At 34.2% G+C, this 24824-nt stretch overlaps 1 protein-coding gene across 5 annotated transcripts in view; it reads left to right on the forward strand.

Moving 5' to 3' along the window:
* CNKSR2 (connector enhancer of kinase suppressor of Ras 2) overlaps nt 1-24824 on the forward strand; it is a 288218-nt gene that overhangs the window by 63267 nt on the left and 200127 nt on the right. For all 5 annotated transcript variants that reach the window (XM_059157335.1, XM_059157332.1, XM_059157333.1 and 2 more), the window contains exon 3: nt 12377-12579. In XM_059157335.1, the coding sequence (XP_059013318.1) occupies nt 12377-12579 (203 nt within the window). The remainder of the gene's footprint in view (nt 1-12376; nt 12580-24824) is intronic.

Here is a 24824-nt window from a genome sequence, read left to right on the forward strand (position 1 = left end):
AATAAAGGCTTTAAATGACACACTGAACCAGATGGGCATGGAAGATACATTCATAACATTCCATCCCAAAGCAACATAATACACATTTTTCTCTAGTGCACATGGAACATTCTCCATAATAGATCATATCCTGGGCCACAAATCAGGTCTCAACCAGTACCAAAAGATTGGGATTATTCCCTGCATATTTCCAGACCACAATGCTTTGAAACTACAACTCAACCACAAGAGGAAAGTTAGAAAAAACTCAAATACATGGAGGCTAAATAGCATCCCACTAAAGAATAAATGGGTCAACCAGGGAATTAAAGAATTTAAAAAATTCATGGAAACAAATAAACATGAAAACACAACTGCTCAAAATCTTTGGGATGCAACAAAGGTGGTCCTAAGAGGAAAGTATATAGCAATACAAGTCTTTCTCAAGAAACAGGAAAGGTCTCAAACACACAGCCTAACCTTACACCTAAAGGAGCTGGAGAAAGAACAGCAAATAAAGCCTAAATCCAGCAGTAAAAGAGAAATAATAAAGATCAGAGCAGAAATCAATGAATTAGAAACCAGAAGAACAGTATAACAGATCAATAAAAGTAGGAGCTCATTCTTTGAAATAATTAATAAGATTGATAACCCCTGGCCAGACTTAGCAAAAAGAAAGGAAAAAGGACCCAAATAAATAAAATCATGAGTGAAAGAGGAGCAATCACAACCAACACCAAAGAAATACAAACAATTAGAAGAACATATTATAAGCAACTTTATGCCAGCAAATTGGACAATCTGGAAGAAATGGATGCATTCCTAGAGACGTTTAAACTACCAAAACTGAACCAGGAAGAAACAGAAAACCTGAACAGACCCATAACCAGTAAGGAGATTGAAGCACTCATCAAAAATCTCCCAACAAACAGGAGCCCAGGGCCAGATGACTTTCCAGGAGAATTCTACCAAACATTTAAAGAAGAATTAATACCTATTCTTCTGAAACTGTTCCAAAAATAGAAATGGAAGGAAAACTTCAAAACTCATTTTATGAGGCCAGCATTACCTTGATCCCAAAACCAGACAAAGACCCCATCAAAAAGGATAATTACAGACCAATATCCTTGATGAACACAGATGCGAAAATTCTCACCAAAATACTAGCCAATAGAATCCAACAATACATTAAAAGGATTATTCACCACAACCAAGTGGGATCTATTCCTGGGCTGCAAGGTTGGTTCAGCATCCTCAAATCAATCAATGTGACACAATACATTAATAAAAGAAAGAACAGGAACCATATGATACTCTCAGTAGATGCTGGAAAAGCATTCAACAAAGTACAGCATCTTTTCTTGATCAAAACTTTTCAAAGTGGAGGGATAGAGGGTATATACCTCAATATCATCAAATCCATCAATGAAAAACTCACAGGGAATATCCTTTTCAATAGGGAAAAACTGAGAGCTTTTCCCCTAAGGTCAGGAATATGGCAGGGATGTCCCCTATCACAACTTCTATTCAATATAGTACTAGAGAGAAGTCCTAGCCTCAGCAATAAGACAACAAAAAGAAATAAAATCATCTGAATCAGCAAAGAGTAAGTCAAACCCTCACTATTTGCAAATGATATGACACTTCATGTGGAAAACCCAAAAGACTCCTCTCCAAAACTGCTAGAACTCGCTCAGGAATTCAGTAAATTGTCAGGATATAAAACCAATGTACATAAATCAGTAGCATTTCTTTTCTTTTAAAGATTTTACTTATTTATTTGACAGACAAGTAGGCAGATAGGCAGGCAGAATGAGAGAGATTGGAGGAAGTAGGCTCCCTGCTGAGCGGAGAGCCCAATGGGGGGCTCAATCCCAGGACCCGGGGATCATGACCTGAGCCAAAGGCAGAGGCTGTAAACCACTGAGCCACCCAGGCACCCCAAATCAGTAGCATTTCTATAGATTAACAACAAGACAGAACAAAGAGAAATTAAGGAGTCAATCCCATTTACAACTGCATCCAAAACCATGAGATACCTAAGAAGAAATATAACCAAAGAGGCAAAGAATCTGTACTCAGAAAACTATAGAATACTCATGAAGGAAATTGAGGAAGACTCAAAGAAGTGGAAAAACATTCCATGCTCATGGATGAGAAGAAAAATATTGTGAGAATGGCAATGCTACCTAGAACAATCTACACATTTAATGCAGTCCCTATCAAAATACCATCAACTTTTTTCAAAGAAATGAAACAAATAATCCTAAAATGTGTATGGAACTTAAAAAGACCCCTAAGAGCTAAAGGAATGTTGAAAAAGAAAACCAAAGTTGGCAGTATCAGAATTCCATAATTCAAGCTCTATTACAAAGCTGTAAACATCAAGACAGTATGGTACTGGCACAAAAACAGACACATAGATCAGTGGAACAAAATAGAACCCAGAAATAGACCCTCAACTCTATGGTTAACTAATCTTCATCGAAGCAGGAAAGAATGTCCAGTGTAAAAAAAGACAGTCTCTTCAACAAATGGTTTTAGGAAAATTGGACATACACATGCAGAAGAATGAAATTGGGACATTTCCTTACACCACACACAAAAATAGAATGGATGAAAGACCTCAGTTGGAGAAAGGAATCCATCAAAATCTTTGAGGAAAATACAGGCAGCAATGTTTTTGACCTCAGCCATAGCAACTTCTTCCTAGAAACATCACCAAAGGCAAGGGAAGCAACGGCAAAAATGAACTATTGGGACTTCATCAAGATCAAAAGCTTTTGCACAGCAAAGGAAACAGTCAACAAAACCAAAAGACAACTGACAGAATGGGAGAAGATATTTGCAAATGACATATCAGATAAAGGACTAATACCCCAAATCTATAAAGAACTTACAAACTCAACACCCAAAGATCAAATAATCCAGTCAGGAAATGGGCAGAAGACATAAACAGACATTTCTGCAGAGAAGACATCCAAATGGCCAACAGACACATGAAAAGTGCTCCACATCACTCGGCATCAGGAAATTACAAATCAAAACCATAGTGAGATAACACCTCACACAGGTCAGAATGGCTAAAATTAACCACTCAAGAAATGACAGGTGTTGGCGAGGATGCAGAGAAAGGGATCCCTCTTATGCTGTTGGTGGGAATGTAAGGTGGTACAGCCACTCTGGAAAACAGTATGGAGATTTCTCAAAAAATCAAAAATAGAGCTACCCTACAACCCAACAATTGCACTACTGGGTATTTACACTAAAGATACAAAGGTAGTGATCCAATGGGACACGTGCTCCCAATGCTTATAGAAGTAATGTCCACAATAGCTGAACTATGGAAAGAGCCTAGATGTCCATCAAGGTATGAATGGATAAAGAAGATGTGGCATATATATACACATATATACATACATATATACACATATACATACATATATGCATACATACATACATACATACATATGTATGTATGCATATATGTATGTATATGTGTATATATATACACCTGCAATTGAATATTATGCATCCATCAGGGGAAAAAATGAAATCTTGCTATTTGCAATGATGTGGATGTACCTAGAGGGTATTATGCTAAGCAAAATAAGTCAATCAGAGAAAGACAAATATATGATCTCTCTGATCTATGGAATCAAAGAACAAGACAGAGGATCATAGGGGAGGGGAGGGGAAAATGAAACAAGATGAAACCAGAGAGGGAGACAAACCATAAGAGACTCTTAATCTCAAGAAACAAACTGAGGGTTGCTGGAGGGGAGAGGGTGGGAGGGATGGGGTGGCTGGGTGATGGGCATCAGGGGGGGTATGTGCTATGGTGAGTATTATGAATTGTGTAAGACTGATGAATCACAGACTTGTACTTCTGAGACAAATAATACATTATATGTTAATAAAAAAACAATAAAATAAAGGAACTAGTTGATAATAACACAATGATAGTAGTGGACATTAGTACCCCACTTACATCATTTTCTAAACAGAAAATACACAAGTAAACATGGATTTGAATGACACACTGAATGAGATAGACATAACAAATATATTCAGAACATTCCATCCTAAAAAATCAGATTACATGTTCTTTTCAAGTGTACATGGAATATTCTCCAGAATAGATTACACATTAGATCACAAAACAAGCCTCAACAAGTTCAAAGAGATTGAAATCATATCAAGCACCTTTTCAGCCCACAATACTGTGAAGCTGGAAGTTAACCACAAGAAAAAAAGTTAGAAATATAAATAAATAGAGGTTAAACTACATGTTACTAAACAATGAGTGAGTCAACCAGGAATCAAAGAAATTTAAAAATACATGGAAACAAATGAAAATGAAAACACAATGGCCCAAAACCTTTGGGATGCAGCAACAGTGGTCCTAATAGGTAAGTATGTAGCAATGTAGGCCTACCTCAAAGCAGGAAAAATCTCAAATAAACAACCTAACCTTACACGTAAGTAGCTAGAAAAAGAACAACAAATGAAAGCTAATGCCAGCAGAAGAAAGGAAATAATAAAAATTAGAGCAGAAGTAAATGATATAGAAACTAAGAAAACAGTAGAACAGAACATTGGACCTGGAGCTGGTTCATTGAAAGAATTAATTACATTGATAACCTTCTAGCTAGACTTACCAAGAAGAAAAGAGGAAGCACCCAAGTAAATAAAATCACAAATGAGAGGGGAAAAATAACAACAACTGCCTTGTAAAAGCAATTATTAAGAGAATATCATGAAAAATTACATGGCAATACATTGGACAACCTAGAAGAAATGGATAAATGCTTAGAAACATAAACTACCAAAACTGAAACAGGAAGAAAGAGAAAACTTGAAGAGACAAATAACCAATGAAGAGATTGAATCAATACTCAAAAATCCCCCAACAAACAAAAATCCAGGGACAGATGGCTTCACGGAAATTCTATCATACATGTAAAGATAACTTATACTTATCTTCTGAAACTATTCCAAAAAATAGAAAAGGAAGAAAAACTTAAAAATTAATTCTATGAGTTCAGCATTACCTAATTCCAAAACCGGATAAAGACTCCACTAAAAAAGAATTACAGGTCAATATCTCTGATACTATATCTCTGATAATACATTAAAAAATCATTCATGATCAAATGGGAGTTACTCCTGAGTTGCAAGAGTGGGTGAATATTTGCAAATCAATGTGATACATCACATTAATAGAAGAAAGAATGAGAACCAAATGATCATTTCAATGATGCAGAAAAAGAATTTGACAAAGTACAATATCCATTCATGATAAAAATTCTCAACAAAGTAGGTTTAAAGGTATCATACTTGAACATAATAAAGGCTATCTATGAAAAATTCACAGCCAACATTATCATCAATAGGGAAAAACTAAGAGCTTTTCCTATTCAGTCAGACATAAGACAGGGGTGTCCACTCTCATCACCGTAATCTAACATAGTACTGGAAGTCCTAGCAAAAGCAGTCAGGCAACATTAAGAAAAGGCATCCAAATTGACAAGGAAGAAGTCACATTTTCACTATATGCCATGAAACTCTCTATGGAAAACCTGAAAGACTCCACCAAAAAACTGGTAGAACTGATACAAGAATTCATGTATAGAATCAATGTATAGAAATCTGTTGCATTTCTATACACAAATACCGAAGCAGCAGAAAAAGAAATTAAGGAGTCAGCCTCATTTACGATTGCACCAAAATCAGTAAGATGCTAAGGATAAACCTAACCAAAGAGGTAAAAGATCTGTACTCTGAAAATTGAAAAATACTCATGAAAGAAATTGAAGATGACAGAAACAAGAGGCAAGATATTCCATGCTTGTGGATTCAAAGAACAAATATTGTTCAAATGTCTATACTACTCAAAGCAATCTACACATTTAATGCAATTCCTATCAAAATACCACCAGCATTTTTTGCAGAACTGGAACAGTCCTAAAATATTGGTGGAACCAGAAAAGACCCCAAATAGCCAGAGCAATACTGAAAAAGAAAAGCAATGCTGGAGGCATAGCAATTCCAGACTTTAAGTTATATCGCAAAACTGTAGCCATCAAGACAGTATGGTACTGGCACAAAAACTGACACATACATCAATGGAACAGAATAGAAGACCCAGAAGTAAACCTACAACTATATTGTCAGTTAATCTTTGACAAAGCAGGAAAAGAATATCCAGTGGGAAAAAAGACAATCTCTTCAACAGACAGTATTGGGAAAACTGAAGAGCAACATGAGAAAGAATGAAACTAGACCAGTTTCTTATACCACACACAAGAATAAATTCAAAATAGATTAAAGACCTAAATGTGTTATAGACCTGAAACTGCAAAAAACTAGAGGAGAAAATAGGTAGTAGACTCTTTGATATCAGCCATAGCAACTTCTTTATAGGTATGTCTCCTAAGGCAAGGGGGGAGAAAGGAAAAATAAACTTGGGATTTCATCAAGATAAAAAGCTTCTGCACAACAAAGGATACAATCAACAAAACTAAAAGGCAACCCGCAGAATGTGAGGAAACAATTGCAAATGACATATCTGGCAAAGGGTTAGTATCCAATATATATAAAGAACTTAAAAAACAACTCAAAAAACAAATAATTCAATTAAAAAGTGGGCAAAGACATGGACAGACATTTCTCCAAAGAACACATCCAGATGGCCAACAGACACATGAAAAAGTACTTAACATCACTGATCATCAGGGAAATACAAATCAAAACTACAGTGAGATATCACTTCACACCTATCAGAATGGCAAAAATCAATGACACATGAAACAACAGGTGTTGGTGAGGATGTGGAGAAAAGGGAAACGTCTTGCACTGTTGGTGGGAATGTACACTGTTACAACCACTCTGGAAAACAGTGGAGAGATTCCTAAATAAGTTAAAAATAGAACTGTTCTATAATCCAGCAATCACATTACTAGGTATTTACCCAAAGAATACAAATATACTAATTCAAAAAGATTCGTGCACCCTGATGTTAAGATCAACATTATCTAAATAGCCAAATTACGAAAGAGTCCCAATTGTCCATCAACTAATGAATGGGTATAGAAGTGCTATGTACACACAATGGGATATTAACTCAGCCATCAAGAGTCTCTTAAATATAGGAAACAAACTGAGGATTGCTGGAGGGGAGTGGAAAAGGATGAGATAATTTGTGATGGGCATTAAGGAGGGCATGTGATGTGGTGGGCACTGGGTGTTATATGCAACTGATGAATTATTACAGTCTACATCTGAAACTAATGATGCACTACATGTTGGCTAATTGCATTTAAATTTTTAAAAAAATAATAAAAATAAGAGAATGAAATCTTGCCATTCCCAACAATGTGGAGGAAATAGAGTATATTATGCTAAGTGGAGTAAGTCAGATAAAGGCAAATACCATATGATTTCACTCACATGTAGAATTTAAGAAACAAAACAATCAAAGGGGGAAAATAAGAGAAAGGAGAGACAAACCAAGAAAGACTCTTAATTGTAGAGAATAAACTGATGGTTACCAGAAGGGTGGTAGCTGGGAGGATTAGCAAAATAGGTGATGGGGTTTAAGGAGTGCACATGTTGTGATGATCACAGGGGGATGTATGGAAGTGTTGAATCACTACATTGTATGCCTGAAACTAATATAACACTGTATGCTATCTAAATTTAAATTAGAATTTTTAATTAAATTAGAATTAGAATTTAATTTAATTAGAATTAGAATTTAATTAAATTAGAATTTAAATTAGAACTTTTAAAAAATAAAATTTGAGTCAGTACTTATTGTCTGCATACTTCTGGACCAAAGCAAAGGACTGCATTATTCACTTGTCACTTTTTGATGTAGGAGGCACGGGAGCATGATTTACTGGTGACTTAGTGAGACACAGCACATCATCTGCTTTCATGAAGGAAATAGGAAGAAGATCTATATATTGTCAGTAATTGATTTTGAGTTATTTAGAATTGAGAACTTTGATGATAAAAATTAACTTGAGATCAACTAATCTATCCCTTATGTTAAAATAGTACCACACAGACACTTGTATACAGATAAGCTTCTAACCTATTTTTATAGTCTTATAGAATTTTCTTCCTTTTTTTTTAAGTTAAGTCCCTGTGTGGGGCTTGAACTCACAACCCTGAGATCAAGACCTGACCTGAGATCGAGAGTCAGCCACTTAACTGACTGAGCCACCCCGGCACCCCATTGTCTTGAGAATTTTCTTAAAAATGCTTTTGAGATATTGGTTTAACTATTTTTATTGTATTTATTTTTATTGGTTTAACTAGAATTAGTTTTAAGAATCTCCTCTCCATCCTCTACTACATATCTTTTGTCTCTTCTTGCCCTCTATATTCCTCTGTCCTCCTCATCTTTCCCCTCTGGCCCATGTAGGAAATTTCTTTAGTAGATTTCCAATTTAGGAGAAGTTCTCTCAGGATATCCTTCTAGGTTTTTCCCACAAGATTTTTTTATTCCCTAATTCTTGAGTTGTATTTTAAAAAATAATTTTAGTATCATCTTAAATTTTGAAGGCTTCAAAGTAGTTTTACTTTGACTTTATATATATTTATTTTTATTTTTTTTATAAACATATATTTTTATCCCCAGGGGTACAGGTCTATGAATTGCCAGGTTTACACACTTCACAGCACTCACCATAGCACATACCCTCCCCAATGTCCATAACCCCACCCCCTTCTCCCAACCCCCCTCCCCCTAGCAACCCTTAGTTTGTTTTGTGAGATTGAGTCACTTATGGTTTGTCTCCTTCCCAATCCCATCTTGTTTCATTTATTGTTCTCCTACCCACTTAAACAACAGCTTAAGTGACTTTATATTTTAATTTGTAAGATCTGTGTTATTCTTTTTACATTATTCTAACCCTTTCTAAGAAAATATTGATATGCAAGTATTATATATAAAGGAAATTAATGTTGTATGGCAACCAATGGCTATAGAATGAAAGTTACATTACAGGCTGATTGATTAGTTTCCTCTCTAATGAAATATTATTATTTGAGCTTCCTTAAGAAATTGTTATGTTTATAAATGGATGTTTTCTAATGAAAATCATTAATACACAAAAATGAAAAATGAGAATCCTTTTATACTTCAGGGAAGGTGCTTTAACACAGGGAAAAACTTCTGAAAATGGTTTCAGGAAAGCACTTCAGATGCATCATTGAAATTTAGTTCATAGAGTCCCCAAAGGGCAGCTGGGAATGAGCTTTGGAGGGGACCAGCTCATGTTCCTGACCTTGGAGAAGGCCTTTCCCCGTCCATCCCCCAGCTAGTGAGTGACATGCATATTCAAATGTAATTGAAGATCTTAACAGGGGGAGATTAATTTTGATTACCCAGGTGGGCTCCAAATCCAATCACAAATGTCCTCATGAGGGAGAGGCAGAGGGAGATTTGGTACACACAGAAGAGGTGGCCATGTGACCTCAGAGGCAGAGACAGGAGTTATATAATGACCACAAATCAAGGAATGTCAACAGCTACCAGTTTCTTTATGAGGCAAGGATTAGAAGAATCTTCTTCCAGACGAAGCATGTATCTGCCAACACTGTGATTTTAGCCCAGTGGTAGTGATTTTGGATTTCTGATCTCTAAAGTAAGAGAAAGCAAATTTTTGTTGTTTCAAGCCAAATTAATAAAGAAGTTGGTATAACTTGCTCTTATCTAGTCATTAGAGAATATCTTCAATAAACTTTTAAAAGGATTTCCTTCTTAATATACTGACAAGGTAGATAAAATCTCCCAAATGTTTCAGATAATCCATGCTCAGATGCAAGAGAATCTGAATAGAATGTTTTATTTGTGCAGAGAAAATGTTTTGACTTGAGAGAATATTGCAATTCAAATTTAGTAGTGGGTATTTTTTTTAAAGATTTTATTTATTTATTTGACAGACAGAGATCACAGGTAGGCAGAGAGTCAAGCAGAGAGAGAGGAGAAAGCCGGCTACCCGCTGAGCAGGGATTCCCAATGCTGGACAAAGGCAGAGGCTTTAACCCACTGAGCCACCCAGGTGCCCCATAGTGGGTATTTAATATACTATGTTGTGTTTTTTGTTTTTTGTGGGGTTTTTTTGTTGTTTTTTTTTTAATTTATTTTTTATTTTCAGCATAACAGTATTCATTATTTTTTCACCACACCTAGTGCTCCATGCAATCCAGGCCCTCTATAATACCCACCACCTGGTACCCCAACCTCCCACCACCCCCCGCCCCTTCAAAGCCGTCAGATTGTTTTTCAGAGTCCATAATCTCTCATGGTTTATGGGGCACCTGGGTGGCTCAGAGGGTTAAGCCTCTGCCTTCGGCTCAGGTCATGATCTCAGGGTCCTGAGATCGAGCCCCACATTGGGCTCTCTGCTCAGCGGGGAGCCTGCTTCCCCCCACCAGCCGCCTGCCTTTCTGTCTACTTGTGATCTCTGTTTGTCAAATAAATAAATGAAATCATTAAAATAAATAAATAATAATAAATAAAATTAAAATAAAAAGAGATCCATGGCTCCAAAAGGAGTATTCTTTTAATAAAGAATGTAAATTTTTTGCAAAGAACATTCAGACTTTTTATCACTATGAGACCTTCAATGGTAACATACATAACTTTGGTATTTATTCATATATGTATATGTATATATGTATTTATATATGTATGTGTATATATATGTATGTATATATATACATATGTATGTATATATATGTTTTTAATGTTTGTGTCCAAACCCTCCTCTAGTCCCTCCTTTTTTCCTCCTCCAAGTTTCTTTTCTTAAATTATAGAAATAAATTTCATATGAAGTAGTTACCCAGTGGTTGTTGACTTAATACAGCTAAATTTATTGTCCCATTTGCTTCCCTTTTTCATACCCCTAGTATTTTATCTACCATTTCACTTAGACATCCCCTCACATATGGCCTTGTGACTTGTAGTCCCATTCTGAACTCTATCTACTCTAAGCTCTGTAAGCACACAGAAAATCTCCCTGTGCCTCATTGTCCTCAACTGTAAAAGGAGGATAAATCAAACTTAGAATTCATTTGGGCTTCAGAAGCTATCTAAAATTCCTTGGGTCTTATGATTTTCTATAAGGTAGTAATACTTTTAATTTTACACATGACAATAATGTATATGTTGCTAAGTAGTTTAATGAAAGTCATCCTTTGAGCAGGTTAACCAGCCTTTCTTGGAGGTGTTTTACAACTCAATCAGCTCTTTTAAAATTTAATTGTAACTTATTAAATCTTTCCCTAAGGTTTATTTGTAGAGATCTTAGAGTGTTTTGCATTGAATGTGTTTTTTAAAGTTTATTTATATTGAGTCATATAACTTATTTCTGCATTAATTTATAGACATAATATTTAAAGTGAAATAGTAAATATTACTGCAAATTCAAAAGTGAGACCAAGGAAAAACAAGAAAACAAAGTTAGGAAAAAGCCAGTATGATTGTTTTCAATGCGCTTCATATTTGACTGTGAGCTAGTGCAACCATGACAAAAATAAAAATTAATTCAGTTTCATAATTTGTATTATAAAAAAGAGAAAGCATATTGGTTCCACTGAGGAATTAGTTTTCTTCTGGTACCATATTATAGAAGAAATTTCTTATGTGTCATTATGGATAGGACACAAAATAAAGCTATATTGCATATGATTTATTTCTTTTTCATTTTATTGTTAGGTTGTGCTTTCTTTGCACACTTGGGGAAAGCAGAATTTTTCATAGCATCTACATTCATGACTATGCATATACTAATAGAATAGATATTAAAAATAATTACTGGGGTGCCTGCGTAGCTCAGTCGGTTAAGCATCTGCCTTCAGCTGGGGTCATGATCCCAACTGGGGTCCTTGGATTGAGCCTCTGTGCGGGTTTCCTACTTAGCAGGGAGCCTGCTTCTCCCTTTCCCTTTGCTCCACCCCCAGCTCATGCTTACATGCACTCTTTCTCTCTCAAATAAGTAAAATCTTTTAATAAAAAAATAATTACTGATAAAAATGAATTTCACAAGTAAATGAACTTAAGTTTGGGTTTTAAAAAAATGCTTATGAGTCCTAATAATCTTTCTTTCTTGTGTGGCATAATTCCAGGAGATAATGCCCTTCTCTTTGCATGTTCACACTAGCATTTAACACATTTTATTGTAATTTGTTCATCTGACATTTGCCCATTTGATCCTCATTTGACTGTGGGCTCTTCTGGGCCAGGAATCCTATCTTAGTCATTTTAACTCTTGGTACTAATTTTATTGCCTGTACATAGTAACATATTCAGTAAATATTTTAGTGAATGAATATAATATTGACTTCAAGTATATTTGTTTTCTCTCTTTTTATAATTCAGAATTATGGCTTGGAAACAGAAAATCTAAAAACCCTTTCTCACAAGCTGAATGCATCTGCCAAAAATCTGCAGAATTTTATAACCGGGAGGAGAAGGAGCGGCCATTATGATGGGAGAACAAGCCGAAAATTGCCAAATGACTTTCTGACTTCGGTTGTGGATCTGATAGGAGCAGCCAAGAGTCTGCTTGCCTGGTTGGACAGGTAAAATCTTCCACATGTTTCATAAGTAATCTTCCTCAGACACTATCTTAAATATAACATTATTTCATGTGTTCTCGTGAAAGAGTTGGATAGGTAAAGGAATAGCATGTTATGAATGTCTAACTATGATTCATCACAGTATAGGGGTATCATCAAATAGACATTAATCATTTGTAAATTTTTGTATCCAACTAAGTAGCCAATTAATAATTAGTCCCTGACAGTTTCAGAATACCTTAACTGCTTTACAAGCAAAGTCATTTTTTGGCTGTCACAACAAGACTGATAGAACTGTTTTAACTCCTAATTTTCTTTATTCTTTGTATTAATTGGTCATATTTAAGGGAGTGAGCATTAGGATTCTATTTACTGTTTTAAATGGGTAATTAAACTCTGAGACTTTAATAGCATGCAGTGCATATCTCCTTACCTTGCTAAATTCATTCTTTACTATTACTTACATTGTACAATCTTGGATATCATAAACACAGTTTAAGATTTTTTTTCTAGGTTAGTTTTTATTTATCTTAGAACACATAAACTAAAAAAAATTTCATGATATAAAATGAATAAATTTTAAAATATGTGGTTAAACATTGTAATAGTAAAACAAATTACAATTTTTTAATTAAGCTCTTTCATTTTTAGAATTTTTTTGTAAGGGATATGTACTATGTTATTATGGTGGTTAAATAACCAAATTTTAAAATACATTTCCTCTCTCACAACAAATTCTGGTAATACACAATTTTACCAGAATTCTTTCTTGAGAAAATGTCTGTGGGATGTACATTATATATAATATTTTGACCTTTTAAAAATCTGAGGCCTTATATAAAAATAAATATTTGTATTTTTTTAAATATTTGTATTTTTAAACTAAAAGCTAAGATAATTTAACTTATATTATCTAAATTTATATATATTAATAATAACATATAATATGATGATACTAAATCCAAATCTTAATACTAAGCTCTGTGTCATTAGGTTTTTGATAATTAATTGCTGGACAGAATATTTCTTTTGCATTATGACATCATTAAAATTTAATTCTCATAATTGTCTAAACTATATTTATCAATTGTTTAAAGTTGTTGCACTCTAAATATGTAAATTCTGTAAGTTTCATAATAATCAATAAGTAAAATATATTTAGAATATGGCTTAGTCCTTAAGTAATGTAATATATTTGTTTCAGAAGGCTTTTCAGTAATTATAAAGCTTAAAGAACATATACTCGATTTTAGTTATATTCTCTTACACTATGACCTACTCTATAATTGTGAATTTGCTCGACCTTAATAAATGTATTTAGTAAATTTCATTTTATATCCTTTTTACACTAGTACTTGTCAAATATGAATATAGAATTTTTAACTTTTTAGTGGCTAAAATAGCTGTTTATAGTCATATAAATAGCTTCTAGAACACTATGATAGTTTCTGACATTTTACTGTATTACATAATTTTTTATGGTGACTTTTTTTATCATCTAAGAAGGTGCTTTTAGGAAATGCCAGTTCACCTGCAGACATATATCAATGCACGCACACATACAAACACACACATAACACTCCATGAAGTTAATCAGTAGCGTTTTATGTTTGTTTCACAAGAAGAGAAAATGTGATAAAAAGCTTGAAGAAAGTAATTTAAATAATTTGTTTGGCTTCTATTGCTGCAAAGGTTTTCACAATGCTTATTTTGTATTCCATCATACCACAGTGATTGATTAAATCAAAATTTAATATTTTGACTGTAAAAATGAAATACATACTTGGAAGGAAAAAAAAGACAATTTTGTGATAACTTTAAAATCATCTGCTGAGACTGTAAATTGAAAAAAGAAACTGAAGTTTACATTTTGAAGATCTTTCACAGAAAATTTCAGCTCCAGACTGGCTTGCCTATAATGATGATGACTTTAGCAAGCTTAAGTTTTAGAAAGGAAAGAAGGAGGAAAAAAAAAATTCTTACATGTTAAGGCATTTGGACCTACCTGCAGGCCTTCAGAACCTGTTTAGTAAGGTAATGGTGTTTAGGCCTCTGGATCTTGATGATTAGTAGGACTGTAGTGTTGAGAAAGATTAAAGAAGGGTAAGGATAGAAGGAAAAGTTACTTAAGAGGCTATTTTGGGAATTAATCATGCTGCTGCTACTGTTGATGAGTTTGATGCTAATACCTCTAGCCACACTCATTTAATCAAAGCAACCCCAGGAGGGTTGTCTTCATTTTACACATAGAAAAACTAGCATTTACAGAGGTTAAATTCAAAACCAAATGGCAAGTGAGTGGTGGAAACATTATTCAGTCCAGGCATCTGACAACAGAGTTGATCCTGCTATTTCCTGAGGTTTTTAATTAGAGGAGTAGAAGTGAGGATAGAAGAACATTAGAGATATTTATATGGATAACTAAGATTCCAGGACTCGTAAGATCTAGAGATGACAGGAGGCATCTTGGTATTTGACTTTGCTGGCCCAGTGGATGGTGATGCCATTATCAAAGCAGGAACAAGTTATGGTTGAAGATGAATGTTGACTTGAGGGAGGCATGATAAACTGGAAAGTTCTTTAGATTATTGATGCTCAGAAAAAATACATGATCTATAGAGACTTGGGAGTAGTTAAAATATAGGTGATAAAGTCACAGATATATTAATACAGTGGTCTGAGGAGAGTTTTAGAATGGATTCCTTTTATTCTGCTCTATTTGTCTTCTGTACCACTTATACCCTTCTAACACTGTATCATTTTCTTATGTATTGTTGTTTTTATCTGATTATATGATGTATGCTTCAAGAGAGCAGGGATATTCATCTGATTTGCTTACTGCTGCCACAATTATCTAGAAGAGTTCATGGCCTAGAGTGGGTGCTCAGTAAATATTTTTGAGTAAAAAAGAACTGGGATAAGAATTGAGCTCTGTGACCCACCAACAACTGAAGGATGAGTAGAAGTGCAGCTTGGGAGAAAAATGAGAAGGCATAACCAAAGAGGTAGGAGAGAATTAGATGAGAGTGTGTCATGGAAGCAAAGGTAGTACAGAGGTGTTTGTATGTTTGTGGGTTTGTTGGGTTGTTTTTTTTTTTTTTTTTGAGATTTCAGTATTTTCTTTTTTCCAACTTTACTGAGCTGTAATTGACAAATAACTATGTAAGTTTAAGATATACAGCATATTTAAGATATATATACATATATGTATCAAATTTTATATATATATATATATATATATATATAGAAATGATTACTGCAGTAAGGTTAACTAATACATCCATCACCTCATTTAATTACTTTTTTTGTCTGAGTTGTGAGAACATTTAATGTGGTAGTAGAGTTTTAGGGGGAAAAGTAGGTGGTGAGTAGGATTAAATGTTGCTGAGTGATTAGGTAGTTTGAGAACTGAAAGTATGTAGCGAATGAGGGAATCAGGATATAAGTGACCATACTAGCAACAGTTTAGTGATTTTATTTAGAAGTCGGGAAAACTGGAATATATGAATTGGTTATGAATTAAAGGTGAGAATTCCTCTCTGAAGAAATTTTTCTGTGAGATGGTTTGTAGTTCAGAATAGTTTTGTGTAGTGTTAACTTCCATTTTTCATAGATTCTTAAATTTTTAGTGGTGATAGAAGAGAGGTAAAGGATGAATACTACTTCTATATTTGGGAGCTTGACTTTGCTTCCTCCTCTATGGTGGATTGTATGAATATCTTAACTGTTCCTTGGCTAATATAAATTTTAGAAAGTCCTGAAATCAATTTAAATATAATAGGACTTTATCTATAACTATGCCAGGTAAAATGCTTAGGCTGTTTTTTTCCTGATGGTAACCCAGACTTTTATCAGAGATTATTAGTGGGTCTGTATTTAAGTTATATTTTTATTCCTTTCAAAGAAAAAAAAGTTTTCTGGGTAGCAACAAGAACACAAGACAACACTTCATATGTCCTCTTGTTTCACTGTGTCTTATAAGCTACACAGAAAACAAAATGCATTAATCATTGTTAGAATAGCCAAAAGAACAGTGTTCCCCATGACCATGATTGTGAATTCTGGCCAAAAGACATTATGAAGTAGTGCAAAGGAGCAAAAGGCGAGAAAGGGTTGAATTTCAGCTCTGCCTCTAGTTCTGAGTAATCTTGAACCTTAACTTTTGTTTTTATTTTCTTTTTAAAATAGGATATAAATCTTGCAGAATTTGAAGTTCTCTTCTAAGCACTACTATTCTATAATTCATTGACCTTGTTCACCAAAGGCATATGAGGAATATATTGAACTTACTTCCTTCTAAATAATATCAAAGGATGAACACTAACAACATTTGCTAGTTACTTGTAGAATCATTATTTAACTCCCTACCTCTTCTCTAAATAAATTTAGTTAATAATTTTAAGTTCTAGAACAAAACTAAGCTCTTTATGCTTTCTTTATAAAAGGTAAGAATATGTCCTGTCTTGTTTATTTTTGTTTGCTTTTGAAGAGCTTAGAACTTAGGTACTTAATTATAAAAATTTCCATAGAAATGAGATTGACAAAAAAATCTTAATATTTTAATTTGTTGGTGTAGATTTATTTTAATTTAAAGAAACAGTGATAAATCTTTTGGCATTAAATTTTGTACTGCATTTTGGGAAGAACTTGCATGCATGGCAATATGATATGTGTTTATTGCAATTTTTATTTTATCTCACTTGAAAGGGGAAAGAGGAAGAGAAAGAATAGATGAAAACCTTGAATTTAGTTGTAGATACTGAACTAGATGCTTCATATATATCAACTCACTGAATTCTCATAAAGCAGATGTCATTTTTCCCATTTTACATATGAAACAGTAAGTAACTTGCCTAAAGTCATTCTTCTACCAAGAAAATTAAAATTTGAATCTATTTTTGTTTTATACCAAAGCCCTTCTTGTAAGAACATTTGTCATGTTCTTTTATCATGCTACATCTCCTTTCCAATGTTGACTAATTCTTAAAAATTTTGAGGAAGTTATTCTTAGGAATGGAACATATATAAACATTTATTTTCATTTTGGTACTTCTCTTCAAGTGCTAAACAAGACTGTCACTTCTGATTTTGGCCTAGATACTGAAAAATCACTATATAGAATTTTAATTTATAGAAAATTTAGTTCACATTCTACTTTGAAGGCTTCAGTGAGATATCTTTTAATATCATTGAAACCTTTTGGGACTCCTGGATGGCTCAGTTGGTTAAGCATCTGACTCTTGATTTCAACCCTGGTGATTATCTCAGGGTTGTGAGACTGAGTCCCACATTGTGCTCTGCTCTGGGCATGAGGCCTAATTAAGATTCTCTTTCCCTCTCTCCCTTTGCCCCCACCCCTGCTCCCACACACATGCTCTTTATCTCTCTCAAAAAAATTAAAAACCTTTTGAAGTTTTAAGACTTAAAAGTTAGGGGGGAAATGTTTACAATTTACAAAACCTTCAATTTCAGTGGAGCTTTCATCCAAATAAAATTAATTTTCAAAAACCAGTCATCTGTTGAGGGGCATTTGACAATTTATCATATGATTTCACTCATATGTGGAACATAAGGAGTAGCACAGAGGATCATAGGGGAAGGGAGGGAAAACTGAAGGGGAAGAAATCAGAGAGGGAGACTAACCATGAGAGACTATAGACTCCAGGAAACAAACTGAGGGCCTCAGAGTGGAAGTGGGCAGGGGGATGGGGTAACAAGGTGATGGGTATTAAGGAAGGCATGTGTTGTGTTGAGCACTGGGTATTATACACAACTAATGAATCACTGAAAACGACATTAAAAGCTAATGTTGTACTATATGTTGGCTAACTGAACATTTTAAAAAAAGCTCTCTACATTTCTTAAATCATATAAAATCTAAGCATAACAAAATTGCTGTTTATCCCTTCCATTTTAAATATTTACTTGAATGAAGCAGCAGACTTGCCCTGAGGAAGAGCTTCAGAGATTAATCACATTTGGTAGCTTTACTGTTTATTTTCAATGCATGGTTTACTTGTCTATTTTTAACCTACATCCTGCTGCTCTTCACACCTCATCTTTCTTGCAGTTTTATAGGGCTTTGCCAAGTCAATCTATACTTAGAGGGTTAGAGATAACTGTATGTATCACATTATACAGTAACATCATTAACAGTGTTTGTAAGTATTATTTGTAGAAAAGGTTTATCTTGTTAATTATAGCGAAAGTTCATTATTTACTCTATTTTTTAGCATTCACACCTAATTCTAATTGTTTGTAAACTACCTTTCAAGACCATTCTATTTTGAAGATATTAAGGAGATATTATCTTTTTATGTCATTGAAAACCTTTGAATGTTTAAGGCACAAGAGTAGAGTGACAAGGCAAAAATATTTTCTTTGAAATCTTTTGCCCTATCTAAAAAAACAGAAATGGTTGAACTGATTTCTTCTTCCATAATGGAAAACTATAGGACAAAAGCTAATTGTATACTAGGAAAAAAATTACAAAAACCAAATTACCTCAAACACTACCAGATACTGTAGCCCGCTGTTGCTTGGCCTTCTTTCCTCTCGCATGCTCATTGCTCTCACTTGGCACCTCTTTTTTTTTTTAAGAAAAAAAAAAAAGATGTTATTTTATTCATTTGACAGAGAGACTGCAGCAAGAGAGGGAACAGAAGGAAGGGGAGTGGAAGAGGGAGAAGCAAGCTTCCTGCCAAGCAGGGAGCCCGATGCAGGACTTGATCCCAGGATTCTGGGATCATGACCTGAGCTGAAGATACACACTTAACCAACTGAACCATCCAGGTGCCCTCACTTGGCACCTTTTATTCCAGAGATAAGCACTAATGTTAAAACTGCCATTGTTCATGGACTGAGCTCAGGCTCAGCAGTGCCAACCTGAGAAATAGTGAGGCAGTCCAGATATCCTTATTAACTTCTTAGCATTTTAGTTTTCCTTCTTGGCTTCTAATTTGTTTAGCATTTCTGAACCACTAATAACTTTTCCATAAGTGAACTACTTTTGTTGGAAAAGAACGTACAAAGAATACTTTCTTACAGGGTCATAAACCTTTACACTTGAAAGAGTTATAAGCATTGTATTATCCATATGGTGATTTAAGAAGAACAGTTGCTTAACATTTTTAATTTTATTTTTTCAGTGTTCCAAGATTCATTGTTCCAAGATTCATTGGCACCACACCCAGTGCCCCATGCAATATGTGCCCTCCTTAGTACCCACCACCAGGCTCACCCAACCCTCTACCTTCCTCCCCTTCAAAACCCTCAGCTTGTTTCTCAAAATTCAGTCTCTCATGGTTTGTCTCCCCCTCTGATTTACCCCAACTTTTAAGATCTAAATAGGATAGTTCCTGTATGGCTGTTTATTGATGAGCCAAGGATTTTTTTTTTTAACTTTCTGGCATCAGAAAGCTTTCCTGCCATGAATTTAATATCCTTTACTTGGAGTCACTGTGTTAGTTTTTGTAAGTAGCCTGAGCTCTAACTTGGGCTTTTTTTTTCTTTTCTTCAGACTAAAAAATAAATTTCCCTTTCTTTTTTTTTTGTTTTGTGTATGAACTGATTGTGCTCATGTACTCTACAGAGCTTTGTTTCTCTATCTAGGTGATCATTAAGGCATGATTGAGTAATTACCTTCGGTAACTCATAAAGATTGGAACCTGTCAGTCTTCATTTATTTACATATGTGTATAGCCAAAATAATCATACCAAACATTAACATCTTCAGGATAAGAATGGCTCTTTAGTATAGTTATACATGATTTGCCTTTAAAATAAAAACTTCAGGGGAATTCCCTACAAGAGGATATTAGTGTTTTCTTTGGTATATGCTTAGAGTTTTTCCCCTAGTTTTCTTGACATTTAATCTTCAGCTAGAAACTTGTCTTACTTGAAATATGAGTGGTCAAGAAAGTGGAAAACATGCCTTAGAATTCAGTTTGCTACAGGCATTGGGTCATCAAATAGGTTTTTCCTTTTATATATTTTGAAGATCAAATTTATGAGACAAATCATGCTGTATTTCATCTTATCACTTTTGAATGAAGTTTCTAGATTTTATTAACAGACTTTGACCTTTTCAAACTTAAGAACCTAAACTATTTCTACTCATGCCAGAAGCATGTTGAATTCTTAATTAAAATACCAATTTTTATGCTTCAGTGAAACAAAAATGGCCTTTAGTTAGTTTTTTAAAAAATGATTTTGTCTTAGTAATGTTTATATTTTACATCTTTTTAAAAAATGGTTTTATTGAGGCCTAATTTAAATTCCATCAAATTCACCCATTTTAGGTGTACAGTTTAATGAGTTTTAGTAGATTCAGATACACCTATGCAACATCTCTATTGTCCAGTTTCAGACAACTTCCATAAGAATAAATTTTTTAAAGCTGATTACTCACAAAGAAGTTAATTTTTTTTAACTGAGAATGTAGATTAATTAGTTATGTATTTTCCCAATTAACTTTATTTGAATTTATAATGTCTCTGTTTTAGTAAATTATAGTGAAAAATATACTGAATTTTTGGAATGTAGATTAGTAAAAGACAGCCTAAAATAGGCTATGGTATATAGAATTATTTAACAATACATTAAAACCACTGGAGAGGGGCACCGGAATGGCTCAGTCATTGATCGTCTGCCTTTGGCTCCGATCATGATCCCAGGGTCCTGGGATAGAGCCCCACATCAGGCTCCCTGCTTGGCAGGAAGCCTGCTTCTCTCTCTCTCACTCCCCCATTTGTGTTCCTGCTCTCGCTCTCTCTCCATTGAAAAAAAAAAAAATATATATATATATATATATATAATCTTTAAAAAAAACTACTGGAGAAAAAAAGGGTCATTTAATAAATAGTATTGGGATGCCTAATAAAGCCTGAACCCTAATTTTAAGTATGTCACTTATTTAAGTGGAAAATAAACCCATGAGAAAATACAGACAAAAAATGATTGCTAGATGTAGAAAGACTTAAGTACTTAAAAATATTGAATAAAATACGAATGAACATCCCAGTTGACTTTCACTACAAAAACCTGAAAAATGTGACAAAGTATAAGACAGATGACCAACTGGGAAAAATAAATACTTGCAACAAACATATGAGAAACAGAATGTTAATATGTACTATGTGAATATTACCTTTGTATTTTTTTTAATATTTTATTTATTTATTTGACAGAGAGAGGGAGATCACAAGTAGGCAGAGAGTCAGGCAGAGGGAGAGGGGGAAGCAGGCTCCCTGCCAAGCAGAGAGCCTGATGCGGGGCTCGATCCCAGGACTCTGAGACCATGACCTGAGCTGAAGGCAGCACTTTAATCCACTGAGCCACACAGGCACCCTTACCTTTGTATTTTAAAAATACCAAAATGTAGTAGATGAGCATATAGACATTTCAAAAGAGAGGACACAGAAATCACTGATAAGATGTATGCACCAAACTTCAGAGCTTGGAAATAAAAACTGATGGAACAAGAAGAAAAGGACAAATCCACAGTTATAATTGGGTATTTCATATCCACTCTCTTGATATTGATAAAACTATCAGACATAAATTCAGTAAGGATTAGAAGAACTGAATGCCAGCACAAAGACATTATATAATTGACATTTTTAGAGTACTTCATCCAACAGGAGCAGAATACAAATTCTTTTTTTTTTTATATTTTATTTATTTATTTGACAGAGAGAAATCACAAGTAGGCAGAGAGGCAGGCAGAGAGAGAGAGAGGAGGAAGCAGGCTCTCTGCTGAGCAGAGAGCCTGATGCGGGACTCGATCCCGGGACCCCGAGATCATGACCTGAGCCGAAGGCAGCGGCTTAACCCACTGAGCCACCCAGGTGCTCCACAAATTCTTTTTAAGTGCCCGTTGGAACATTCACCAGGATAGACCACATCTGCATCATAAAGCGCACTTTGACACATTTGAAAGAATTAAAATCCAGGGGAGCCTGGGTGGCTCAGTGGGTTAAAGCCTCTGCCTTCAGCTCGGGTCATGATCCCAGGGTCCTGGGATCGAGCTCCACATCAGGCTCTCTGTGCCTCAGGGAGCCTGCTTCCCTTCCTCTCTCTCTGCCTGCCTCTCTGCCTACTTGTGATCTCTGTCTGTTAAATAAATGAATAAAATTTTTAAAAAAAGAATTAAAATCCAGTTAAAGTATATTTCTAACCATAATGGAATCAAACTAGAAATCAAACAACACATTTCCAAGTAGTACATGATAAAAGAGGAAGTCTCAAGGGAAGTAAAAAAATATATTAAACAAAATGAGAAGAGAACAAATAATAACTTTGTGGCACACAGTGATAAAAAAAAATTTATAGTAGTGAATGCTTATATCAGAAAAAAAATCTCATCAATCAGCTAAGCTTCCATTTTAAGAAAGTGGGAAAATAATAGCTGATCAATGTGTATAAATTTTCAGTTAAGCAAGATGAACATTTCTAGAGTCTCATATAAAATATTGTACCTGTAGTTAACCCGTAGTTAATATTGTACCTGTAGTTAATGATACCATCTTGTACACTTAAGGTTTTGTAGAGGGTAAATCTTGTGATAAGTATTCTTATAATAAAAGAAAATAGAAAAATAAGAGCAAAATAAAACTAAAGCAAGCAAAACAGGGTAATAATGACAAAGGATTAAAAATCATTGAAACTGAAAACAAACACAGTGGAAAAGTTGATCAAAATAAAAGGATCATGAAGGAATACTACAAATAGGCCTTCATATATAAATTTTACAGCTTAGACGAAATTGACCAATTTCAGTTCCTTGAAAAACACAAACCAAAATTTACTTAAGATGAAATATTATCAATAATCCTTTGAGTATTAAATAATTTGAATTGTACTTAGAAACATTTTTTGGGGGGTATAAAAGGTCCAGGCCCAAATGATTTCCTTGGTGAATTCTACTATATGTTTAAAGAGGAAATAATACCAATTCATACACTGTTCCAGAAGATAGATGAGTAGGTAATTCTTCCCATCTCATTTTATGAGATGATCACGATCCTGATCCCAATACTCGATGAAAACTGTACAAAAAAAGAAAACTGTGGACTGGTATCTTATGAACTTACATGTTAACTTGTTAACTTACATGTTAAAATCCTCCACAAAACATTGGTAGACCCAATCCAACCATATATAAATATAATTATACACCATGACTAAGTAGGAGTTATCCCAGGTATGCAATGCTGCCTTAACACTCAAAAATAAATCAGTGTAATCTACCATATCAATGGGTTAAAGAATGAAAATCATATGATCATAACAGTTAATGTAAAAAAGAGCATTTGGTAGAATCCTATACCCATCCTTTAGAAAAATTCTCAGCAAGGTAAGAACAGACTAGTAATACCTGAACTTGATATAAAGCATATATAAAATGCAACAGCTAAACTTAACACTTGTGTTATGAAACTGAATGCTTTCCTCTTAAGAGTGGGAATAGGGTAATACTGTCTGCTCTCATCCCTCCAATTTAATAACCTATTGGATGTCATATCCAGGGCATTAGGCAAAAAAAGGAAACAAAAGGCCTAGAGATTAGAATGAAAAAATAAAACCTCCCCTATTTGCAGATTATATATATCCTTGGATAGAAGATTCCAACCTATCTACAAAACAGCTGTTAGAACTAATAAGTAAATAGCAAGGTTGTAGGATACACAATCCACACACAAAAATTAATTAGATTTCTGTATACTAACCATGAATAACTAGAAACCAAAATTAAAAACATGGTACAATTTACAGTTGCTTCAAAAGTAGTGAGTTGCCTACACATAAATTTAGCAAAATATCTACAGGATCAGTATGTGAAAACTATAAAACACTGATATAGGATATCAAATAAGATATAAATAAATGGAGATGCATGCTGTATACTGTGTTCATGGATTGGAAGACTCAGTAAAAATATCCATTCTCAAGTCTCTCTACAGGTATAATGAAATTCATATGAAAATTCCAGCAGGATTTTTGTATAGCCACAGACTGTATAATTCTAAGTTTATACTAAAAAGAAAAAAACTGGAGTTGTATATCAGTTTTGAAAAAGATATTACTCAATTTGAATTATTATACAACTATAGTAATCAAAACTGTTGTTGGTGACTGGATAGACTCCGAGAGAGTCCAGACTGTTCCTTTATAGGTCTGGTTAGCTGATTTTTGACAGTGGAGAATGGATAGCCTTTCACAAATGGTTTTTGGAGCAGTTGGATAGG

Source organism: Mustela lutreola, chromosome X, assembly GCF_030435805.1.
Source record: "Mustela lutreola isolate mMusLut2 chromosome X, mMusLut2.pri, whole genome shotgun sequence".
Lineage (NCBI taxonomy): Eukaryota > Metazoa > Chordata > Mammalia > Carnivora > Mustelidae > Mustela > Mustela lutreola.